This window comes from Mirounga leonina, unplaced genomic scaffold (genome assembly GCF_011800145.1).
Source record: "Mirounga leonina isolate KUSES-001 unplaced genomic scaffold, KU_Mleo_1.0 Mir_174, whole genome shotgun sequence".
NCBI classification, from domain to species: domain Eukaryota; kingdom Metazoa; phylum Chordata; class Mammalia; order Carnivora; family Phocidae; genus Mirounga; species Mirounga leonina.
The window spans coordinates 50,750,539-50,775,887 of record NW_023270451.1 but is presented as its reverse complement, the minus strand read 5'-3'; the positions used below and the strand labels follow the sequence as shown (position 1 = coordinate 50,775,887).

Sequence of the window (25,349 nt, the reverse complement as noted above, 5' to 3'; positions counted from 1 at the left end):
AAAGCAGGGATGATGCCTTGCCATTGCATGATGATGTCTGGAGTCTCATTTGGAAAGACACAGATATCTGGCAGATGGAATCATTTGGAAGCTTCAGCAGTGGTATGTCTGTCCTCTGGACTGGGATGACTCAAAGGCTCAGCTCAGCTGGGACTGTAAACGGGAGTGCCTACATGTGGCCTTTGCATGTGGCTTGGGCTTCCTCACAGCATGCGCCAGTGTTCCAGGACGCTCCCTGGGAGGGCACTTTCTAAGAGCCAGTGTTTCGAGAGAGCCAAGCAGAAGCTGCATGGCTTTTTGTGATGGAGCCTTAAAAGTGCTCCAGAATCTTCTGCTCTACTCGACTGCTTGAAGCTGTCACAGACCTGCCCGGATTCCAGGGGAGAGGGCAGGGGATCTTCCTCTCTCTGGGAGGACTGGCAAAGAACTTTGGGGCTCTTTAATTAAGCCACTTGCACGCAACATCTTTTTACCTCTCTCTTTCAGGAAAGGGCGTTCAGATAGGTTTACTACTTTCCAGAAGTTATTCAAAGATCAAACTCTGCCTTTTCACTTTTGCTAGATTTCAACTCCTTAAGCTAAGAGGAAGAAGAAAACATAAAGTAAGAAAAGTAGAAGAAATTTTACATTAGTAAAACATAGAGCAGCAATGAGACGATTTTCACATTGATGAAGGACAGGAGGAGGAAAGATCTATCGCTTCTCTTTCTTGAGAGTGGGGAGCAGGGGGCACAGTGATTGTGTAAACTGAGGAAGTGTTCACAGGAATTTAGAGGGAATCCATTAGGCACTTTGATAGTTACAGCTTCTTCTTTTGAGTACAATTTTGGGGGATATCGGTTCACTTCCTTTACCATACCTAAAGTTTAAAGTTAAAAAATAAAAGAGAGAGCTTTGTTACATCAGCTGCACTTGTAAATTGGTAACTAACTACTCTTCACTTTTTAAAGATAGTCTTGAACTTGGTGCTGTAGACAAAGAGAAAGATCTGAAAGACACCTGGTGGATTGGATGCAGTCCTGTCCAGTCTCTGAGACTGGTGTAGGTCAAGTTAATATTGGCTATCAAGCCATGCTTCATTTCTCACTCCTATGAGGAGAAAAGTAACAAAAACCAAAAAATAACTTTAAAAATGATTCATTTTGTGATCTTATTTAAGATTTTCCATTTCATTAAGAGATGAATAGGAAGGGATAGCTTCCTCTTGCATTATGATAGTTTAAAATGTATTTCTTCTCTTTTGCCATTCTTTCTCTGCTCTCTAATGTTTGTTTTTCTCCTGTGACCCTGTTTCTTCCCGCTGATTTTTTCCTTTCTGTCTTTCTGTCTGTGACTTCATTTTTCTTTCACTCCATCTTTCCATAGTAACATCTTTATGTTACTAGCTATCTTTTATTTTATTTTATTTTTTTAAGATTTTACTTATTTACTTGAGAGAGAGCAAGTGAAAGAGAGAGAGAGCACGTGAGGTTGGGGGAGGAGCAGAGGGAAAGGGAGAAGCAGACTCCCAGCTGAGCAGGGAGCCCAATGCAGGACTCAATCCCAGGACCTCAGGATCATGACCTGAGCTGAAGGCAGACGCTTAACTGACTGAGCCACCTAGGTGCCCCTATTAGCCATCTTTTTTTTTTTTTTAAAGATTTTATTTATTTATTTATTTGAGAGAAAGAGAGAGAGAGAAACAGCATGAGAGGGGAGAGGGTCTGAGGGAGAAGCAGGCTCCCCGCTGAGCCGGGAGCCCGATGTGGGACTCAATCCCAGGACTCCGGGATCATGACCTGAGCCGAAGGCAGTCGCTTAACCAACTGAGCCACCCAGGCGCCCCCCCCTATTAGCCATCTTTAAAAAAAAGTCTCTTCCTGGTCTCTGTTCATCTACTTTTCTTTCTCTTCCTCTGTGTTCAGATGTTCTCTCTCTTGCAACTTCATACTCACATGCCCTGTTAGTTAGGTTTAGATTTTTAGATATAAAAAAATAACAAGATGCCACTTTACTAATTTAATACAACTTACATAAAATAGTCCCTTTTCCATTATTTGCTGCTTCTCAGCAAACCGATAGGAAGTATCAAATTTCATTTAAAAAATTTACGTAGAGTAAGCACTTTTGAGACATTAGAAGAAAAGAAGAGTAAAAACTGTTTAAATGTTCACAATCCTGTTACGCAGTGAAAACTGACTTTTTAGTATACATACTTCAAATGCAGTATGAGTTTGGGTGCGTATTTGTTTTTGTAAAATGAGATCATAGCTTACACATTCTTTCATAATTTGTGTTTTAACCTAATACATAGTGGACATCTTAACATGTTGTTAGTGAATATACTCTGTTCTTTTCATTGTACAATGACAATTAAAATGCTAATGCCAGCAAGACAATATACAAGGTGCCCAGTCCATGGTCATCCCTCAGTGAGTCATATTTTCTATTTATTTGTCAAACTTCCTTCATGGTTGAAATACTCAATTTTAAAATCAGTTCTTTTTGTTTGGACTTTTTAATTGCCTTTTTTCCTCTTCCTTTCCCTCCCTTTTTATTTTTAAAACAATGCTAACGTGTCCATTCTTTAAACTCAGTCTTTTTGTAATTATTTCACTCTTCCGTTACAAAATAAAAGCTTAACGATGAGTTAAACTGGGTGATCCTGCTTATGCAGCCCATTTATTAAGGACCCTCTAGGTGGCAGCCACTTCAATGGGTGATTTCACTGGAGCACACAGAGGTCTTAGGGGCTTTGGGGCTTTAGGTTACACAGCTTCTGAGTATCAATTTTGTTTCTTTGTTTTTTAAAGATTTTATTTATTTATTTGACAGAGAGAGACACAGCGAGAAAGGGAACACAAGCCGGGGGAGTGGGAGAGGGAGAAGCAGGCTTCCCGCGGAGCAGGGAGCCCGATGCGGGGCTCGATCCCAGGACCCTGGGATCATGACCTGAGCCAAAGGCAGACACTTAACGAATGAGCCACCCAGGTGCCCCCTGAGTATCAATTTTGGAACTGAAACCAAGATCTTCCATTTCAGGGGTTTTCAGAGGTGGTTTAGGAATTGCAGATGTATTTGATTTATATAGCCTTTTAAAATATTATTTTGAGCTATTTAAGCATGAGTGAAAGAATCAACATAAACTGTAATAATAGCTTCATCATTATTAACTTAAGGTGCCAGGTTAAGTTGACTTTAAACAGACCTCCGTAGGAAGCGTTTCATTTCCTCCATCCCTGTGCATATATTTACACTTCTTATAAATGTGTCTTTGGGGAGTTTGTGCTGTTTTTCTTTAAATCAGGCATGACTCTATCCATTCAAGCCAAATCATTAAGCAAGTGTAGGGCTGGCTCACAGAAGATCCGGGTAGTTAAGATATATTGGCTTAGGAGCATGGCTGGTGTCCAGTAATAGGTGAAAATCCAATTTTATTCCATGCCTTTCTGTGAGTTTTGAATATTTTTTGTCTGACTTTGAATATATATCAGGAATGAATGAGAGTTGAGATTAGATGTTAGGTATATAGATTTGAAAGAAAAAGTGTCCCATTGTATCTTTTCCAAGCATCTGGAGAGACTCCTGAGATTTCAAGGTAGGCTTTCAGAAACAGTGACCGCTGACGGGTACGTACGTGTGTGTGGTTGGCAGGATCTGAGGTGGCACCCAAGATACCCACCACTTAGTGTTGCATACCCAGTATAACTCTGTTTCTTTTGAGTGCAGTCTGGACCTGGGAATATGATGGGATGTCACTTCTGTGATTCTATTACACTGTATGGTCCAAGGGATTTGCAGATGCAATTAAAGTCCTTAATCATTTGACTTTGGCTTAATCAAAAGGACGATTATCTTCGTGGGCCTGGCCTAATCAGATGGGACCTTTAAAAGAAGCTAAAGCATTACAAAGATGCTCTCCTGTTGGCCTTGAAAAGGAGCAGGTTGTCATGTTGTGGAGAAGGTTCCAGGGTAAGGATATGAGAGCTAACTCTAACTGCTGAGTGTGGTTCCTGGTCAACAGCTAGCTAAAAAATGGGGGGAGAGGGATCTTAGTCATACCACTACAAGGAAATAAATTCATCAACAACTGGAATGAACTTGGAAGAGGCCTCTGCGTTGCAAATTAGGGAGCTTGTTATATTATTGTAATAATCATCCACAATACCAGATATTGAATTTTTATGTTAATAAAAAATCCTCCTTCCTATTGATTATCTTAATAAAATATACATTTACAAATCTAAGCTCATAAAACATGTTAATATTAACACAATACCTCTTTGTCTATTTTAGCTTCTGAGGCATCATCTGAGGGATTTTTTTTTTTTCCTCCCTTTCTAGAACAAAAGGATTTCATTATTTGAAAACCACTGGCTTGACTAATAGGCACTTTTTAAAAAGACTGCATTTTGGTTGTTTTAAGAATGTAACTGTTGGCAGGGAAAAGAAGAGCAGGATTGTGCAAGGCTAATTTATAGTCAGCACATCGTTTTTAAATATATGTTGATCCTTAATTATCCCCTCATTACAAAGTAATGCAAAGATGTGAGAAATGCAGTCACTACTTTTGATTCAGACAGATGAGTTTTGCTTTAGTGATACTGTTGTTTAGCAGAATTCATTTAAATGGTAATTTAAAAACTTTATAATCATGCAGTATCTCAAACACACCAAAAAAGCACAGGAAATGATGTAACTGACATCCATACACCCAGCCATCTAGATGTTAATAGATATTCATAGCTTGCCTATTGCTTCAGATTATCTTTAAAAAAAAAAAAAGTGCTGGTCTGGCTTAAGCCCTACTCTGTCATTTTTCCTGTTCCTCTTGCTATTCCTCCCTCTCCAGAGGTAAATACTCGCCTGAAATTGATGTATGTTATTCTCATGCATGTTTTATAGGTTTTCTACATATTTACGTTTTCATGAATAATATAGAGAATTGTTTCGCATTTTAAATTTGAGTTATTGCTATCATACCGTAGGTAACATTTTGCAATTTAAGGTTTTCAACCAAAGTTGTATTTTTGAGAGGAATTATGTATAATATCCCATGGCATGAATAAAACCCAGTTGGGAAGCCATTGTTTCCCCAATGTTGGTATCACAAATAGTACGGTAATGAATATCCTTGTACGTGTATTCACGCGACCTCATTTCAAGGTTTCCCAGAAGACAGTGTAGAAAGCCCTTGGGTTAGAGGCCCATCTTCACCCTTCTCAGGAATTGCCCAACTGCTTTCAACCATCCTATTGCCACCCATAATGTAGAGTTCCTACTCTCTTTGTCCTAACCAGCGCTTGCTGTCACGGTCTTGCCTGAGGTTAGCCACGTGGATGGGGGTGCCACGCGGCTTCTTGTGGTTTTCATTAATGTTTCCCTAACTGCCAAAAGCTGAACATAATTCTTATGTTGCTCTCTCTTCGGACTTTACCTTTTACAAACTGCCTGTCCAGTCTCTGTCCAGCAGTGGGAGGGGAGTGCTGAACTCTCATTGATGGATAGGAGTTCTTCATAGGATATGGACACAAGTTCTTATTTTATATATCTCCACTCAGTCCATAGCTGTTTGTTAACTTTTCAATGGTATCTATTGTCAAAAAGAAGTTAAAAAACCATTTTAATTTGATCACATTGATCATTTTTTTCCCTTGTCGCTTGGGCTTCCCATGTCTTGTTTAAATGCACTTTCTCTAGCCATCTGTCAGAAACATAGTCTCTTGTGTTTTCTTTCAAAAGCTAGAAAGTCTCAATTTTTATATAGGTCATTAATTCAGTTTGAAAAATGTGTGTGTGTGTGTGTGTGTGTATTAGGTAGGGATCTAATTTTATCTTTTTTGTCCTAGCACCATTTATCGACAATTCATTGCCCATCTTCCCACCTCTGCCAGGAGTCAAGTTTTCTCAAATACAGGCATCTGTGTGGCTCTTCGTTTTGTTCCTTATCATACAGCTTCGGACATTTACCCAAGTTGGTAACAAAACTGGATACCTAGTAGGAGGGACCTGTCTTCTTTTTCTTCATCAAAATCATCCTGCCTAGTCCATACTCTACCATTTATATGTATTTTAGCATGAGCTTGTCAAATCCTGTTAGGATTTTAATTGACATTGAACTAATTTATGGATTAACTTTGGGGGAAAATTGTTTTCTTTAGGATATTTATCTATCTCATCCATGAATACAATACATCTGCATTTATTAGAATGTTCTTTCACATTTTTCAGTTAAAGTCTTGTAATTTTTTCCTTTAATTACATTTAGTAAAATGTATGCCTAGGCACCTCATAATTTTGTATCCATCATAAATTATATCTGTTTTTGAGCACTTCCATTGTTTATAGCTATTTATGTATTATTTATTGATCCTTTGCTTATAAGTCATTCTGTTGAGCTTAATTAATTTCTACAAATACTTCAAAACCACTGAGATATATTTACCAGTCAGTGTATTTCCTGTTTTTTTTTTTTTAAGATTAACAAAATTAAGTATCAGAGAGATTAAGTAACATTGAATATGATTGGTTATGACTAATTGTACAGCCTGGATTTTAACTCATTTTTATTTAAATCTTTATCTTTTGCTAAAAACCATGTTTTAAATGGCTTTTTCAAAAAAGATTTTATTTATTTATTTGACAGAGAGAGAGATCACAAGTAGGCAGACAGGCAGAGGGAGAGGGAGAAGCAGGCTCCCTGCTGAGCACGGAGCCTGATGCAGGGCTCTCTGCAGGGCTGGATCCCAGGACGCTGGGATCATGACCTGAGCCGAAGGCAGATGCTTAACTGACTGAGCCACCCAGGCGCCCCTTAAATGGCTTTTTAAATCAGCCCATGTTTCTCTGATGTGTGTCATCTTGTTTCATAGGATCTTTTTATAATGAGAAACACAAAATTTCATTGTAGAGTCTCTATGTGAAAAAAGGCATTTAATTCAAGTAGTTGTCCCTTCATACCAATTAGTTAATTCATCTGAATTAGACACATAGATGACAGAGAATAAGTCTATAAAAGAAATGCTTTCTTTATCAGTTGTTTTTGGATCAACTCTTAAAGGAAAACACCCTTCCTAGTTGAATTGGCACAGTCTTGTTATTGCTGACGATGTCACTGGTGCTTTCGACGAAAGTCGAGTGAGTCCCCCCCCCAACTCTGGCAAGACAGACAGCTTCTGGAGACGAGGCCTGGATGTCTGAGTGCAGTGGGGGTGCTCCAGGGAAAAAGGCAGAGAAAAGCCAAAATGCAGATGAGTTTTCAATACTATTTAAAGGTTTGACTGTTTACTTACCTCCTCTTACATCTATTATCCCTACTAACCCCCCTAGAAGACTCTATTTAAACTCTGATTTCACTCCTGGTGCAAGGAGGGAGAGGAGAGTATGGCATGAAGGCAACTCATGTGGGTTCAGACCGAAGCCCGTTCTTTCTTTGGTGCACGCTGCTGGGCACTTGCCCTCCCACGCTGTCCGCAGCCTGATTTTCTAGGGCTTCCCTCCCACTTCTTCTCATAACAGGGCCCTTTCCCTTAGGGCAGGAGCAGGTGAACTCCTGAGAGTGGTTCTGGACAGTCTCGTGAGCTGCAGAGCTCAGTTGTTGCAGAGCTTGGGGGCTGTTTGTGACTTCGCTCCTGGGCCAGGGCAGCCTGAGGCTGCAGCTTAGGTGAATGGTGTGGGGGAATAAAACTCATTTCCATTCAACACCGTTCTGAACATGTGGATTGATATTGGAACATGAGCAAATATATTTCATTTCTCTCTTTTTTTTAAAATAAAGATTGATTTTTTGAGAGAGAGAGAGAAAGAACACGAGGGACAGGGGCAGAGAGAGAGAGAGAGAGAGACAGAGAGACAGAGCATGTTCCCCTGTGTGGGGCTCGATCTCACGACCCTGAGGTTATGACCTGAACCGAAACCAAGAGTCAGACATTTAACTGTCTGCGCCAGTCGGGCGCCCCTCAGTTCTCTCTTTTAAAAAAATGCTAAATGAGGGGCGCCTCGGTGGTGCAGTCGGTTAAGCATCCTTCTGTTAGTTTCAGCCCAGGTCATGATCTCAGGGTCCTGAGCTTGTGAGCTCTGTGTTAGGCTTTGCTCTCAGCATAGAGTCTGCTTGAATTTTTCTCTCCATATCCTTCTGCTCCTCTCCCCTGCATGCTCTCTCTTTCTTTCTCTCTCAAAGAAATAAGTCTTTTAAAAAATGCTTAATGATACATGTGCCTCGTAGTAAGCATGAAATAAATACACACTTGTTGACAGAAGGTTGTAGAATAAAGAAAGGAAGGAAGGATGGTTTAAGATTTATTTGCATTGTGGGAGGAAGAAAGGGACAGTATTTCTGTCTTTGAAGACATAAGTGGCCAGTAGGCTTTAGTTTACGGATATACTCTGGCTCTTAGTCCCTTTTATGATTAAAATACCCATTCCATTCATTTTAAAAGTATTTCTTGAACACATTTCACCCACCAGGCACTGTTTTAGGCACTGAAGATGACAAAACGTGAAGATGTCCACTCTTCTCTTGCATATGTTCTCGTGTGTGTGGACACAGACAGGAAGTTTGTAAAGACCGAGCAAGGCATTTATTTTCAGATTGGGGTAAATGGTATGAAGGAAGTGAGTGACATCTTGTGATAAAGCTCTGGGGGTAGAGTGCGGTAGGTGTTGCTATTGAGGTTCAGCCTGCTGGGCCAGCCCTAGGATACAGGCTCAAGAATGGGTCAGAAGCATGACTTGGCTTGGTTCAAGTTAACAAATAACCAGATAAAAATGAAATAAAGCTGTAAGAGTGTGGACATGGTTTCCAGCAGTGGGAGCTTAGGGCCCTTATTTTTCTAACATTGTGAGCCCCGAGAAGAAAACTTACACCTCCTCTCTAAACAATAATTCTCCTGTAAGGATTTGTGCTACCCAAGATTAATGTTTGGGTTCTGGGTCGTCATAATTGGGTCATGCCAGCGCCAGGGCAGTCCGTTTTGCTCTGTGAGGCCCCGGATGTCCATCTGTGAGCCTTGGCCAAGATTGCCATGAGGCGTTAGGAATGTCTCTCTAATGAGACATTTGAGCCAAAACTTGATGATAACAAGGAGGCAGAGCTCAGCATTTCAGGGAAAGGAACAGCCAGGATGAAAGCCCGGAAGCATGAAGAACTTGGTGTGATAGGAACAAAAGGGGAACAGGAGAGTGAGCTGGGGGGTGGGAAATGGATGGGATATGATTGGGAAGGTTGGCTGCGGCCATATCACGCTGAGCCTTGTAAATCACAGTAGGTATTTGGATTTTCTTCTACGTGCCGTGGAAAACCACCATTTTCACCGGGGGTCCATGAACTTATTTAGGAGGAAAGTTACAACTCTGTGAGAATGTGAAATTTTGCATTACTTCGATCATGAGTGTAGCAAGAAGCCACGTAGTATAAAGCAGTATCCGTGCCCATGTTACCAGAAGCAATCATAGATACTTCCATCTATTACTGTTAGTACAGCCACCTCAACATGTCATTTATCATCATTACATTTAATTAGGAATTATGGTAGCTATTAGACCTTATAATATATCTTGTTATTTCATGCGTTAATACAGGGGTCAACAAACTAGCCTGTGGGCTGAATCCAGGCCGACACCTGATTTTGTAAATAAAATTTATTGGAACACAGCCATGCCCATTTATTTATGTATCATTGTTGCAGACCTTCTGACCCACAAGGCTTAAAGTATGTACTATCTGGCTCTTTCTGCAGAAAGCTGCTGCTAACTGCATTGATAAAACAGCATGTATGTTACTCTGATACAATTTTATTTTTTTATTATTTTTTTATTTTTTTAAAGATTTTATTTATTTATTTATTTGAGAGAGAGAGAGAGAGAGAGAGAGAGAGAAACAGCATGAGAGGGGAGAGGGTCAGAGGGAGAAGCAGGCTCCCTGCTGAGCCAGGAGCCCGATGTGGGACTCGATCCCAGGACTCCGGGACCATGACCTGAGCTGAAGGCAGTCGCCCAACCAACTGAGCCACCCAGGCGCCCTGATACAATTTTAAAAATATGTGCATAACTACTGGGTTTTGTTTTGTTTTGTTTTGTTTTTGCAAGCTTATGCCTTTTATTTATGCAGTTAAAGACATTATTCAGAGAAGGGATCCCATAGGCTTCACCAGACTGCCAAAACCTCCATGATCATGGGGAAAAACAGAAAAGAGAAAGAATCTCTGCATCGTGATGTCCCAAGGCAGATGAACACAATGGCCTGATCTGTGTTTCCCTTGCTTCAGATTCTCTTCCCCCTTCTTTGTCGGGCAAATTTTCCATATTTTCAGTGCCCAGTACCGAAGCTGCCCCTTCTTTATGAATGGCATGTTGTGTCCATACTGTGTGCAAGACAGAGGCTTCATTAGCACTGTCTAATTTAATCCCCACACCAGTACCATTTAGTCGAGGTGACTCTCTTTATGTGGCAGTGAGGGAGGCCCAGATATGTTGTCCTGTGCATACGGCATTCATTTAGCAAATTTCACTGAGCACCTGCTATGTGCAAGGTGCTGTGCCAAGTGCCCAGGTAACACAGCTGTTCGTGGCGAAGCCATGCTTTGAACCAGGTCCTTCTGCGGCCAGTGTGTAGGTGGGTCACACCACAGCAGGTTACGCTCAGGGTGCCACGTGACACCCCACTGTCCGTTTGAAGACAGCCCGCAAGCTTGTTCACGCCTCCCTCCTTGATGTCTCCAGCCCGCTTTGTTCCACAGCTCTATGCTACCGAGGTGTACATCTTGTTCTCTCTCCAGTCTGTTGTTTGCACTGGCCTTGCCTAGAATCAGCCGTGGAGTCAGCATTTCCCCAGCTGTCACAGCATCCGTGGTGAACCCTGCCAGGGCCCTCCGAAGGGCCCTTTAAAAGTGTGTGTTTTGCAAGCAGGAGCTTCTTTCCTGTAAGTGGAAAGAAAGAAGCATTTCTTTTCTCCAGCACGTTGTGGGTTTCTGAGGCCACAGGCTGGAGCTTGCCAGCAACATTATAAGCTAGGTTTAAACATCTGCACGTGACATTGGATTGGGGGGTAGGTTAACATTGATGGCAGTGGAGAGGGGCTGTGGATTGAGTCTCTCTCAAATGGATGACCAAACAGGACTGCAGGGGAAGGACTGTTGCCTGTGTTCACTCCTGCTTGTGTTGGTTCCTCTGTCAAAACCAGCGAGGTTGCTCTCTCCCCCAGAAACATAGATTATCTTCATTAGCTGGGTTGGGCAAATACCCACAGTAACTGGTATTTTTCCTGCTTTCTTTCCTCTTTTGCACCTGTTGCGAGTGAAGAGCATTGTTCATGCAGTTATCTACACAGGCCCCGGTATTTTTTTGGTGTATACACACACGTTACATTCCATCAATTTGCACTCATACTGCAATAGTATTTTGCAACCTACATTTTTCACTGCACAATATAATGTGACATGTTCGTGTATTATTAAACATTCTTTTATACCAGCACTTCAGTGGCTGTAGTATATATCATCGGTCTGCCTAACCATATTTACTTAAGTTTTCCTTCCTATTAGGGAATCTTTGGGAGACTTTGTGTATCAGTCAGGGTCCAGTCAGGATATAGAACCCATACCATTATTTGAACAGGAAAATTTTATTTTAAAAATTGGTAACTAGGGCGCCTGGGTGGCTCAGTTGGTTAAGCGACTGCCTTCGGCTCAGGTCATGATCCTGGAGTCCCTGGATCGAGTCCCGCATCGGGCTCCCTGCTCTGCAGGGAGTCTGCTTCTCCCTCTGACCCTCCCCCCTCTCATGTGCTCTCTCTCATTCTCTCTCTCTCAAATAAATAAATAAAATCTTTAAAAAAAAAAATTGGTAACTAGTAGGAGCTGGTTAACTGCCAGGGAAGGGGTAAAAGAGGACTCTGATCAGAGTCCAGAAGAAGCAGTTGCCGCAGATCAGCTGTGGCCTCTAGTCCGAGGAATGGACAGTTGGAGAACTAAAGACCAAGAGAGGGAACTGCCCCTCTCCCCAGGGCTCTTCAAAGAGAGCCTGGCTGCCACAGGGACATCACCACCATGGTGAAGGATGCAGGCCTATGTTGGACCATAGAAGTGAGTCTGTTGCTGGTGGAGCTACTTAGAAGTGGCTGCTGAAGGGGGAAGTAGGGCAGGAGGCCTGAGGGCTTCCACATTAAATAATAATGGTGGATGGAAAGAGAACTGCCTTTGTCCGACTAGGCAAGATCGTTTCAGTGCCCTCTGCTGGAGAAGCTTAACATTCTCCTGGATGGCAAAGGGGAAATGCTTGGGTCCAGCTCTAGTATCCCAGAGTGGGGCCAAGAAAGCTGGGTTTTGAGATAAGACACAATAAATAATTAACTGGGATACTTGGCTTTGCTCTTAGTGTTTTTCTCCATTGTAACCAGTACTGCACTAGACATCCTTTGTAAGATGTCTGCATCTCCGATGTTTCTGTAGGACAAACCCGTAGAATTTGATTTTGAACATTTTTAAGGCTTTTGTTAAACATGACAGAATCACCCACCAAAAATGTGGCCCTATTTCCTCTCCTTCAAGTTATGTATGCGAGGAAAGGCATATATTTTTGTCATAGCACTTAAGACTTACTAGCTTTTCAGATCTTGGGTTCTTGTATTAGCTCGTTACCTTGGAGACGAGAGATGCCTGAGGCCAGTGGTGCTGGGGCTGGAGACTGCAGGCTGGCCCCTGGTGACAGGAGGCGACAGTGGGCTGCAGGCATCCTTCATCCTCAGCCAGCCTCCTCCGACTCGCTGCTGCTGACAGAGTCATTTCTCTGAAACATCCCCTTCAGCACGATCAGTCATTTTGCTCAAAAGCCTGAAATGTTTCCTCTTGGTGTGTCGTACTGACAATGAAAGAGAAGAGAAGAGAATTGACCTTTGGCGCTGGGCCCCTTGACTCCATTCTGTTGATGAGGAAACTGAAACCAATTGACCTGCCCAGGGTCACATGGGAAGTTAGCTGGTTCAGGCCCAGCCTGGGCTTCCTTCCTTGAGGTCCACTGCGCTCTCCAGGCTCCCAGACCCCTGTAGGTCCATCAGGCTCACACCCTTACTGTTCTCCCAGGGCAGTACCTATAGTGAGAGAGATTTTATTAATACATGTCCTCATCCCCCCTGATGCTCACAGTCTGCCCTTGCTGGTGCTGATGCAGTCTGGATTGCTAAAATTATCCCCCTCAGCTCCTGTGCTCAAGGCAAGTGCCTCCTTTCACTTCAAGGCTGAGTCTGAGACTCACTTCTAAATAATATCCTTCCATTACTTCTTCACAATTGGACTCAGTCAATTTCTGTCCTAGGGTGTCAGAGGGACCTGGATATAGATTGGATTTAACCTTGAGCTTTTGGTCCCTAGGCCTGGTCACCAGGTGAAGATAGGTGTGGGCTCATTTCTGCCACGTGAACTTGGCCGAGGAAGCAAGTAACTTCTCTGCCTTACTGAAAGGCTGCCTGGTTTTCAGCAACAGCGAACATCTAATAGTGCATGTTCCTTTAAGATAAGACAGCATGTTCTTCTCCAGAAAAACATATTGTTCTTCATCTCTGTCTTCTACAAGTGGTTGATTAAAATGCTAAGGGGGATAGGCATTCTACCCATGTTCTTCCCTTGGGCTCACTACATCCCTCTTGACTCCCTGGGTTCCTCCAAGCTGTCTGCTCACTTCTTTCCACTCCTTTTACCCGGGTCTCATTACCGATGGAAAGAGAGCAAACCGGTTCTTGTACAACAGGCCCTCCACCTCCATGGTCTGTGTTTGCACACCACAAATAGGGAGTTAGTAGATATCTTTCTTAACACCTGCCTCGTTCTTCCTTCTCTCCATTTTGGGAATTGTGTAAAGGATGTCTGGATGCTGTGAAAAATAAAGTGATGGAAGGAAAGCAACTGAGAACAGAATCTAGTTAGGGGCAGGAAAATAGAGCAGAAGAGAAGTCAAACCCAAATCCTTCAATTAATGGGCGGAGATGACCTGCTCAAGCTGTCGTGGGTGGTGAGGACATGGTCCCTGGTGGTAAGCGAACCTGGGAAAGGCCAGAATGTTAATTACAGGAAACGTGCATTTAGAAAATGTTGCCACCTTTTGTTTCTTATCCCTCTTCCTCACCCGCTGCCCCCCCCCCCCACCTCTCAGTCTCTTTTTCCTGGTTTCGGAGGTTCAGATTTTATTTTAGGGTATTTCTGACATCCCTCCTCAAATGGTAGACCCGTAGTCCTCTGTCTGGAGGCATTGCTCGGTAACCTAGCAACCAGTATATCATGTACTGTCCTCCGTTATTTCCTTCAGCCTGAAGATTTGAAGATCACTCAAACGGACACACAAAGGACAAAAGGGATCAGGTTTACATGCAAAATCAGTGTTTGTGCTGATTGAGTAATGGATGTAAAGAACGGCATTATTTAGTAGTAATACATCCAAGGTGAGGAGCCTGTCACATCTGGAGAGAGAGAGAGAGAGAGAAAAAGAGAGAGAATCACAAAGCCTTGTGATTCTCTACTTACGGAGTAGAAGCAGTAGAGCTGCCTGCCCTCCAGGAATCTGGATTTGCGGGGCCGTTAAGCGCCCTCTCCCCCTCTGGCCTTCTCTTTTCCTTGCTAAATAACAGAAACAGGGGTACCACTTGGATTTTTGACCAGGAAATAATTCTTAATTTGTCTGGCTAGAGAGAAAGTTGGCATACTGAGAAAAACAAATTTCAGAGGGAAAAACAGGAGAACAGTGACATTTTTCAGCAGGATCTTATTATCCAACCCACACAGAGGCCGAGTTGCTGAGCTAGTTCTGTGAAGAAACACAAAGACATCGTATTGAGACGACTGTGAATGTCAGGGGCTAGTCCAGTCTGGAACTGCTGAGCATGAGTAAATATGGCATCAGGGCTTTAGCTGGCTTTCACTCGGTCACTTCTTCTCATACACTGTGTGCAGTTGGGACATTTCCCTGAAGAAAGGTTCTTGCTGCTGCTTTTCTTCTCTTCGTTTTTGAGGACCTGGCATTAGTCTCGTTAGCCTCAGACTTTATTTCCTTGAAATTCAGAACACTTATTCTAAGTGTGCTGGGTAGTCTTTTGAATGAGACTGGGATGATTCTAAACTTTATCGTGCATCCGAGTTATTTGGGATAATAGCGAAAATGCAGCATCCCAGGCCCCTGAGTCAGTGGCTCTGGATGGAGTGCATTTTCATGTGCACCTATGGTGACCCTAAAGCAAATGAACTGAAGATCGTGCAGAAAATGGAAGACTGAAGACTGATTTCCCAGAGAGGGGCAAGGGGCAGTTTCTTGGCCTGTGAATTGATGAATGCAGTTCTTCATTTTTGCAGAATACCCCTCTCCATGAGGGGGGAGGAGTTGACCCATTATTTTCTTTTCTTCCCCGCATGTTCTTATATGTCATTTAATGGTGATTTGAGACAAAGCTGGTCAGTGTATTGCTCACTGCAGTAAGGGAAAACACCGCCATGCAAAGCTTTGGCAGTGTCTCGGCAGGTGGAGGTCAGATATTGGTCAGGGTTCCACTAGAGATGCAAAACCAGTAGGAGATATGTGCTCTGAAATCCATAGGGCAGACCTGCAGGAAGAGTAGGTTGGAACTCTGGGGTAAAGGCTGAATCTACTGTGCCTTGGTAGAATTTAAGGCCTTTCAATCTATAGAATCAGGCCCATCCTGATTATCTGGGATAATCTCCCTTACTTAAAGTTAACTGATTATCAACTTTAATCACACCTGCAAATACCTATACGGTAACACCTAGATGAATATTTGATTGAATAATTAGGGATGGTAGCCTAGTCAAATCGGTGTATCAAAAGACCATCACAGAAAGTAACATCAGAATTTATTGAGAATTGGAAGTTTGATTTCAGCTGGTCTTTCAAAGCATGTATGGATCATGGGGTTAAGAACAGAGAATTTCCAATCGAGGGATTCAAAGAATCTTTGGATGAAAAGTTGATGTTTTGCACTGAAGAGTTTACGAGTCTTTTAGGAAGTTCTTATAAGGAAATTCCTGCACTCCTTTCTAATGAAGGAAGACATACCACTTTTGTTCCCAAAGCATGAGCCTTGTGATTCTCTACTTACGGATTAGAAGCATTAAGCACAAATATGGCTACCATACTGTTCAACTGGCTGCCTCAGAGAGGGGACACATTCATGGGCAGCAAATCAGAGCTGGAATTTCACACCATGTACACCTGCCCCTCCCTCTTTAAGTGGCTCACGACCAGTCTACCTCATAAGTATCATATTTTTCCATTCTTTGTGCATCCCAGGCTCATAAGTGACCACACAGGACTATTCTCTGTTCCGTGAGGATGTCTTGTCCTTTGCGCTGTGCTGTTTCTTCTCTCCTGGGAAACCCTGGCTTATAGATTAAAAGGCCCTTTTGAACTTCACCTCCACTAAAGGCCTTCGCTGAGTATCCTCTTCCTCTTTTCTTCTTGTCACACAGATGTGCTTGTGCAGGGTTGGTTACCCCCTGTAGAGGCCACAGCTTTTTCACGATGCAGATATAGCACCTCAATCTTCCATTTTATTGAATTTCCCGAAGACAGGAGTTAAGCCTCATCTTTGGCCAGGTGCATAGTAGGTTTAGAATTTTATTCTAGTATTATTTGAGGTCCGCCCTATGGATTTCAGATCTGCCTAGCCAGCCTCCACAATCACGCAAGCCAAATCCTTGCAGTCAACCTCTTAGCACATATCTCCCACTGATTTTGCATCTCGAGTCTAATACCCATGTGCCAGGCCACAGGTATTCGCTGTTTTAGAACGAGTATCACAGTAGTGACTGTAGCACTAGTGACCTAACATTGACTCTCAGGGAGGTGACATTCTGAGGGCGCGCGCACACACACACACACACACAGAGCGCTTACTGAATGCTTGGAGGACTACATCAAGGCATGCCTCTCCAAAACAGAGGTAGAGGCCCAAGAATGATAAAGCAGCGAGTGCCAGCTTCCCAGCCTTTGAGGTGCAACACACTGTGGGCCACAACTCCTTAGCTACGTTCGTCTGTTGATAGAAGACGCATACATTAGCGAATATTTGTTATCCTGCTGCGTGCGCGCTACTGAATTTAGGGTCTTAGACTTAGGATAACTTAGATTATACTATTATTTTTATTGCTCAGATTACATAGAGGGAGACTAGCTGAAAACAAATAAAGAGGTGCAGCATTGTACTTTTTGGATGGTATTTTTGTGCCTTAATAAAACAGCCAACTTTATTTTTTTGAGTATTTGCCACGTGCCAGGCACTGTTCCGAGCACCGTAAATGGATGATTTCAGGTACTCCTCAGCACGACCTTTGGAGAGGGGAACTATCCCCATGGTGCCGCTGAAGGAACTAGCACAAAGGACAGCTGTGTCTCTTGTACCGGACTCCCCCGGTAAGAAGTGAAATGCGGGTCACATCCAGACTGTCCTGCCTGGAGACCCCGCTCTGCACTGATGCGCCATGTGGCTTGGATGGAATTTATAACATCAGGGCAAGCGCAAGCCCTTTCCTTTGCCTCCCAAGTTCACATCTCTCTCAGAGAGTGGAAGGCGGCATGAGCCGGGGGAGAAGAGTGCGATGTGGCTGGTTCTCCTGGCTTTCCCTTTGGGTCTCATCCACCTTTCTGCTGGGACCGTAACGTTTTCCATGCGTATTTCACAGCTCTTCTACGTATCTGCTTTTATTCCAAAATGCCAAACACTCTTTTAAGAACAACTCTTTCAGAGGCAAGGAAAAGAGAGAAGGAGAATGAACTGCTGCCCAAGGAGACAGGCGGAGGGATGGGGCCTGCTGTCTGTCTGACGGTGGCAGTCACTCTCGGTCTGAGCCAGTTCTAGGCCAGGCTCAGCATCTGTGTCACCTGTGGTTCTTACTGTTCTCTAAGCAATGCCTTGTTCTCCCCATTTGGGGGAAGAGAAGACTCACATCAGAGTGGTTAAGTAGCTTGCACAGAGCAGACACAGCTGGTGCGAGGTAGATGAGGAATTTGAACCCAGCCCTGCTTGTCAGTGGTTATAATACTGCTTTTGTTTTCAGCAAACAACTCTCAAGACCCTTTCTTCAAAGAGCTCATACTTCGATCCCAGAAAGCCAGGAGTCAACGTTGCAGGAGTCAACATGGGGGCCAGCTGCTTGATTTTACCGCAGTCATGCCCCCACCCTGTGTCCTGTATCTGTGGCCTCACAGGGAGCCTCTGAGAATCTGCAGGGCATTTGTTAATGCCATGCTTAACTTCTTTGCTCTCACGGATGTTGACCAGTTGATGAGGATAATGCCCCTCTTAGGATAAAGGCAAGATCTTTGTCTTCTTCCAGAGCGATAGAGCACAGCTTCTGGTGTCACAGCTCCCCTTCCCTCCAGGATGGGTTTGCATCTCCCTTCCCCCTCCATGATGTTGAGCAAGTGACTTACCTTCTCAGCAACTTTGGTTTCTTATCTTTAAAATGGGCATGGACTTGGGGACACCTGGCTGGCTTAGTCAGTAGAGCATGCAACTCTTGATCTTGGGCTTGTGAGTTTGAGTCCCACATTGGGTGTAGAGATTCCTTTAAAAAAATTCTTTAAAAAAACCGGGCATAGAGTCATTACGATGGTTAAATAAGGATGACAACAAAACCCAACAATCCTTCAGCTCAGTGACTTCCAATAAATGTTTATTGCTATTATTAGGAATGCTTTACCCCCACCCCAAATTTCCATGAGGAGATATTATCCTAAATCCTCCTGGCTGCTTTTATCAGCAGGGCCTCTTTTTCTTCTTGACTAGCTCTTTGGAAAGAATAAACTGAGCCCCTCTTTCCTCTGGGAAGGAAACTGCTTTAGGGCTTACCTCAACAGGTCTGCCAACCTGAGGGCCCAGTTTGCTGTCTACTGGTTCTCCCTCTGAGCCTTGTTCTCCATGAAAACTAATAAAGGGGATATTTTAGGTTTTTCATCTTCTGACTCTCTTCTTTCTCAATTCATTTAGAACCAGAGCAGGAAAGAGGTATACTGTGTGTTCAGCTTCCTTAATATTCTATCATGAGTCTTTGCTCTCTTCCTCTCCCAGTTCTCACAGAGCCACAGAACTTTAGGATTCAAAGATTTTTTAAATGACTGAAATTAATTTCACCATTGCTGCCCCCTGGTGTCATTCAACCCTTGCTGGACACTTCCAGTAGTGAGGAGCTTGCTTTTTCAAGAGGCAGTGCAGGGTGTCTGGCGGGGGCGGGAGGAGGCGGGGATGCTCTAGATTGGGCTGGAATTGCCCAAGGTGGGTGGTTGGATCTGGCAGAGTGGGGCTTTCAGGCCATCCTGTACTCGGTATAAAACATTCAGATTAGATTTTCTTTGGGATTTGGGATTAGATTTCTTTGGGCCTGAAGCCTGCTTCCTTTCAGGTAATTATTTTAGAAAATTCCTTTTCCAGTAAGTAGTCAGAATTGGCTGAGGGAGAGAGCGAGTGTTCTATGTGTTCTTTGGCATCTTATCCTGAGAAATTTCCCACCACCTCAGTGTACCTGCTGAGCAAATTCTAGCTTTGTGGCTTGTCCAGAATGATGCAGGACAATGGGCCTCATGGCACTTTATTAACTTCCTGGCCTCTGTGCTCCAGAGTGGGGCATGTGCTTGTGTGACTCCCATCAGGTCACCTCCTGAAAGCTGAGTGTGGTGCGTACTCTGGTGGCAGGAAATAAAACTGCCAGGGAAATTCTCCTTCCAATGCCGGAGATGCTAAATGACAGCTTCAGAACACTCACCTCAAATATACCTGCCAAGTGGAAGAAGACTGATTTGGGATCTGCTTATTTATGCTGTTTGTTCTTAACATTAAGGTGACATGCAGGGGGCCCTGGGTGGCTCAGTCGGTTAAGCGTCTGCCTTCGGCTCAGGTCATGATCCCAGGGTCCTGGGTTCGAGCCCTGCATCAGGCTCCCTACTCAGCGGGGAGCCTGCTTCTCCCTTCCCCTCTGCCACTCCCCCTGCTTGTACTCTCTCAAGTAAATAAATAAAATCTTTTAAAAAAAAAGGCGACATGCACTTAAAGCCGGCAAATGTTAAGAAACCAAACTCCTGAATAGAACCTTTACAAAAAATAGCTTTACTGAGAATTCACATTCCTCCAAATCCACTGTTTCAAATGTTCAGTTCAGTGGTTTTTAATGTATTCATAGGTTTGTGAAATCACCACCACAATCAATTTTAGAACATTTACATCACCTGGAAAAGAAACCCTCTGACTGTCAGTATTCATTCCCATCCCCTCCCCGCCCCCCCACCGCCACGAGCCCCTGGAAACCACTAATCTCCTTTCTGTCTCAATGGATTTGCCTATTCTGGACATTTCATACACATGGAATCATAACATATGTGGTCTTTGCATCAGGATTCTTTCACTTAGTGTAATGTTTTCAAGGTTCATTCATGTTCTAGCATGTATCGATACTTCTTTTTATTACCCAATAATATTCTGTTGAATGGGGATACCACAGTTTGTTTATCCATTCGTCAATTGATGGACATTTGGGTTGTTTACAACTTTTGGCTATTATGAATAATGTTTTTGTGAGCATTCATGTACAAGTTTTTGGGTAAACGTATACTTTAATCCTAGCAGAATTGCTAGGTCATATTTTCTAAATAACCTTTCTTTTTTATTATTATTAACATATAATGTATTATTTGTTTCAGGGGTACAGGTCTGTGATTCATCAGTCTTAACGCAATACACAGTGCTCACCAGAAGCACATACCCTCCCCAATGTCCATCACCCAGCCACCCCATCCCTCCCACCTCCCTCCACTCCAGCAACCCTCATTTTGTTTCCTGAGATTAAGAGTCTCTTATGGTTTGTCTCCCTCTCTGGTTTCTTCTTGTTTCATTTTTTCCTCTCTTCCCCTATGATCCTTTGCCTTGTTTCAAACTTGCTTTTTTTTGTTTGCTATTCTTGGGCCCCATATTCTTATTCTTTGTATTTATATTCACTTCTGTGCTGAATGCTGCCTGTGACTTGATATAAAGTTAATACATCTGAGACCCAGTTTAAAGTTCTTTGTAGAAATAATTAAAAATTACTCAATAATTTTGAGAATAAAGTGACAATAAACCGAATCATAAGAATTCTTATCATATAGTGTTACTGCTAGATTATTTTTGCCTTTGCTCTCTTTTTTTTTACCAAGCTTCTAAAATTTGAAGATTTACATATTTTATTTTTCTTTTCCAGAATCGCAATGAAATAAAAAATGGCACTATCCTTCGATTAACCACATCTCCAGTAAGTTGATCTTAGTGTATAGCTTTCCAGTAAATACTTTGCTCTCCAGTTCTGCTATATGTGATTATGAGATGTTAATTTTTGAGGGTGACTTGAGTGCAAAACAGAAGGTCTCTGGAATGTCCTCACATGTGGATTAGCAGGAATGCCCTTCCTTATATTTCCCATTACAGAGGAGGAAGCTTTTATTTCAGGTTAAGTGCAAGTAAACTGACTTTAAGGTTTGAGTTTGGTGGTCATTTCAATAATTCTTGTATTACAGGTGGGATAACTCAGCTCTCCTGATGGGTTTTCACCCACCTGCCCAACACATCCACCTAAAGCCATCTAAGCAAATTCAGTCAACAAACAAAGCAAACCAAACCAAAGACAACCCATTGCCTCTCTTTAAAGTCAGGGTGTGTCTATGTGTAAAAGTGAGAGAGAGTGTTGAAGCATTTTCTAGTTTTGGCCAGTTATGATGATGATTCATAATAATGTAGTTTGAGAAATATTTGCCACTTAATCTGTTTCATTGACAGCTGATTCTAGATAAAAACACTTTAAAGTCTTCCAAATAAAAGCTGCTAAACAAAATGCTATAGAATATTTAGACTACTGTAGCTGGCTGTGTAGCTTATCTTCATTTTTCTTACTTGCTTGTAGATACTTTGGGTAGTAACATTAGCATATTTAAACTGGATTATTTCACAGTGCATTTTATTGCTTTCCTAAAAAATAATCTGCACAAAATACACCAAGTGTTACTATTTTCACTCTGCATATGTGACAAAAACTGTGTCTAAATCTTATTTTCAGTTTCTACTGAAGCCATGTGGTAGGCTAAAAATAAATTTAAAAATTGGGAAAAGCATCTGGCTAAAGTTAAATTGTGGGTACTGTAACTACCATACATTCTTCTTGTTGAAAATTACATTAGAGAGGCTTAAAAACTCCTAAACATTTTACCCAATAACATCTTGAACCTAAACACGGCGACAAGCTCGACAGAATGCATGGCTGGAGTTGGCCAAAACGTCTTCTGATGCCTTCTTTCCAATTACTGGAAATTATCATTCATGCTCATTTTTCAGTGGCCACATGATGAGCTGAGACATTTTTGTCTGACTTAGCATTGACCTTACTTTAGTCAGCATGAATTAATTCTAAGTTGACCTTTCGAGACCACCGTTTCAGCTGATTTTTGTAGTTGCTGTTTATCCTGTTACAATTGCTCATCTGCTCGCCGGGCAGAAAGAGTACACCTTGCCTTTTGTTAGGTCTTAGAACTAGAGAGGCTTGGTTTTTACACCGAGATCTCTAAGCCAAAGAAGATGTTAGTTCTTTTTTTTTTTTTTTTTTTTTATTGCCATGGATTCGTGAACATTTCCACAATGTAAGCCACTCCTCCGAAGAAGGTTAGGTGTTTGGCAGGGTGACGTTTTTCGGCGTCCCGAATGTCCGTGCTCTTCAGATCGTGACCTTCACATTCCCAGCACGGTGAATGGTAGGATGTGGACGCCACTGTGCAGGGCAGCATCATAAGATGGGGTCCACCGACAAGAGGCTGGGTTACGTGTTCTGAAGATCAGGGGTCCCCAAGCCTGAATCATTGGTGGAACTCTAAACATGCTGATGTTTGGGCCTCTACAGAGAAGCTGAATTATGATATCTAGAGGAGGTCCAGGAATCTGCATGTTAAACAAGCATTTTACGATTTGGCTGTTAGCCCTAGGGTCTAGAATTGGACATTATTCTAGAAGCAAGATGTTTTGGCTCTATAAAGTTCACTTGTTAGTAGATTTTTTTTTTTAAATATTTATTTATTTGACAGAGAGAGAGACAGCGAGAGAGGGAGTACAAGCAGGGGGAGTGGGAGAGGGAGAAGCAGGCCTCCCGCGGAGCAGGGAGCCCGATGCGGGGACTCGATCCCAGGACCCTGGGATCATGACCCGAGCCGAAGGCAGATGCCTAACGACTGAGCCACCCAGGCGTCCCAGTAGATTTTTTTTTTATTATTTTATGTTTAACTGAACAATATGGGTCAGCATATGCTAACTCTTTCACTTTTATACACACAAAAAATGTTAAAAAAATAGAACCGTCTCCATCAGATTCGCTAGGAAGTGTTAGTGTACCATCAAGAAATGAGCAAATGGTGTTGCGCCATAAGGATGTTCCGTTCTTTCATCTACCTTGGCTGAACTCTCCCTGCAGCCAGACAGAGCGCACACACCCCTACATGTATGTGCACATTTCCGCTGCTTTAGGTAACGTGCATCTGTGCTGACTTCTGCCTCTGTGACCTCGGCCAAGTTATAGAACTTCTCTTGCCCTTCAGTTTCCTGTGTGCGATGAAGATGGTGAGGACACCTGCCTGATAGGATTACTGTGTAGATTAAATGAATCCCGTCATGAGGGTATTTAGAAGAGTGGCTCATAAAAGCCCCAGGTAACTTCCGCTGTTTTTATTACTAGTATTAGCAGCACCCAACACTGTTAGTTAGCATTAATACTGACAGTGAGATAATCTCTGAGTTTTGAGTACTCCTTATTATCATCACCTGTACAGTAAATGCCGACGTCCTGCTTGGAGAAAAATGTATTTTTCGAGCAATTCAAAGTCATCCACTTGGGTTAAATATATGTTAATGCTGTATGTCCATTTGGAACTTGTAAGAACAGCGTATCTTTGAGTGATTTTAGAAGATGAAGTGATTCTTGCTCAACCCTCCATTCTCCCTCTTAAAAACATGGGATTTAGGGTTGGGGTGATTTGTCAGATATCTAGGGATCTGTGAATGAGTAGAGAGAGTTCTCGTTCTCCTCCTTCCTTCGCCCCCTCCTTATTTCTGATGCAAGGTGTCAGTTGGTGGTTATAACTACGATGGGAGACCACTGTGTGTCTCTGACCAAGTGGGGGAGGGGGCGTGGGGTTCATTCCTGTCTTGGTCCCTGGAGGGTTGGCATTAGTTTCCCTGCTGGGTCCCCTTCCCTTCTGGGTGCTACTTCCAGGTGAAACGAAAGGGGGACCTGGGCTGTGGAACCTGTTGCGGTGGAGAACCTTTGCTGTCAGAACCTGTGTGGATTCTCTTCTTTCCCTCTGCAATCTTGACCCCGTTAGAGCTCACATGGGGCTCCTTGGGGAGTTCTCATGAGTTTCTGTTCAGAAGATAACCTCACTGTTGGGGACAACTACGCCCTCTTCCCCTTTCTCTGAAATATAAGGAGCTTCAAAGGAAAAAGCAAGTGCCCAAGAGGGAGAATATGAGGATGGCAATGGCACATTGCAGTTTTGAGTTAGATAATAAGTACAGCAGATGTTGAGTTATTTCCATTAAGCAGAAATACAGGCAGAAAAATTTAGTATTTTATTTTTCTTCCTGTCTGCCCCAACTGAAAAGTAGATATGAAAACCATTACTGGATAAATGAGAAATAGAAACGGCAAGTTATTATCCAGAAGGTCAGCTCCTCCAATATATTTCCATTCCTCCCTGCCCGGCGTGTCGTAGCCAAGGGCAGATACCTTAAAAAGAAGTCTAATTATAGGCAAAGCGGCTGATTTGGTTTCCAAATTATTTTGTTTGATATTTATGCAGTAATTAGTCAATGCACGTGAAACACGTGGCATTGAAAAGTGAAATTTATAAGCACCATTTTGTTGTGCTGGAAAATTTTCAGTAACTGGGAAAGATTATTTGGGTGTCTAATGAAGCTTCTGAACACGGCATGTAGGCAGTTATTACTCAGAATATTGACTGAACAGGTGCTGCATAAATTTGTGTAATTGCTTAACTAAGCAAATAGCTTTTTTTGTCATTTGTAGATAATAATTTTACTTAAAAGGTAAACATTTTCCCCATTTGCCCCTCCTCACTGCCACTCCGGTTCCTTTTCAGGGGCTTTATTGTTTTTGTGCTCTTGCTTTTCCAAGGGATGGAAATATGGGCTCTGTCAGGAAGGCAGTTGATTCCCATCATGAAATTAACAGCTGTCGCCTGAAGATGGAGTCATTATGGTTGGAAACCTGCCCCCGGTATAGAGTATGCCTATGGTCTTGTGCTTTTGGCCTCTGTAGCTTCGTTTTTCAACGAAACGGTAATTTTTTGTCTGTTGT

At 42.8% G+C, this 25,349-nt stretch overlaps 1 protein-coding gene across 10 annotated transcripts in view; it reads left to right on the top strand.

Moving 5' to 3' along the window:
- ELMO1 (engulfment and cell motility 1) overlaps positions 1-25,349 on the top strand; it is a 540,114-nt gene that overhangs the window by 159,172 nt on the left and 355,593 nt on the right. For 9 of the 10 annotated variants that reach the window (XM_035020922.1, XM_035020919.1, XM_035020915.1 and 6 more), the window contains one exon: positions 21,201-21,251. In XM_035020922.1, the coding sequence (XP_034876813.1) occupies positions 21,201-21,251 (51 nt within the window). Of the gene's footprint in view, positions 1-21,200; positions 21,252-23,775; positions 25,276-25,349 lie in introns of those variants that run through there. The other variant, XM_035020924.1, reaches the window with a different exon arrangement.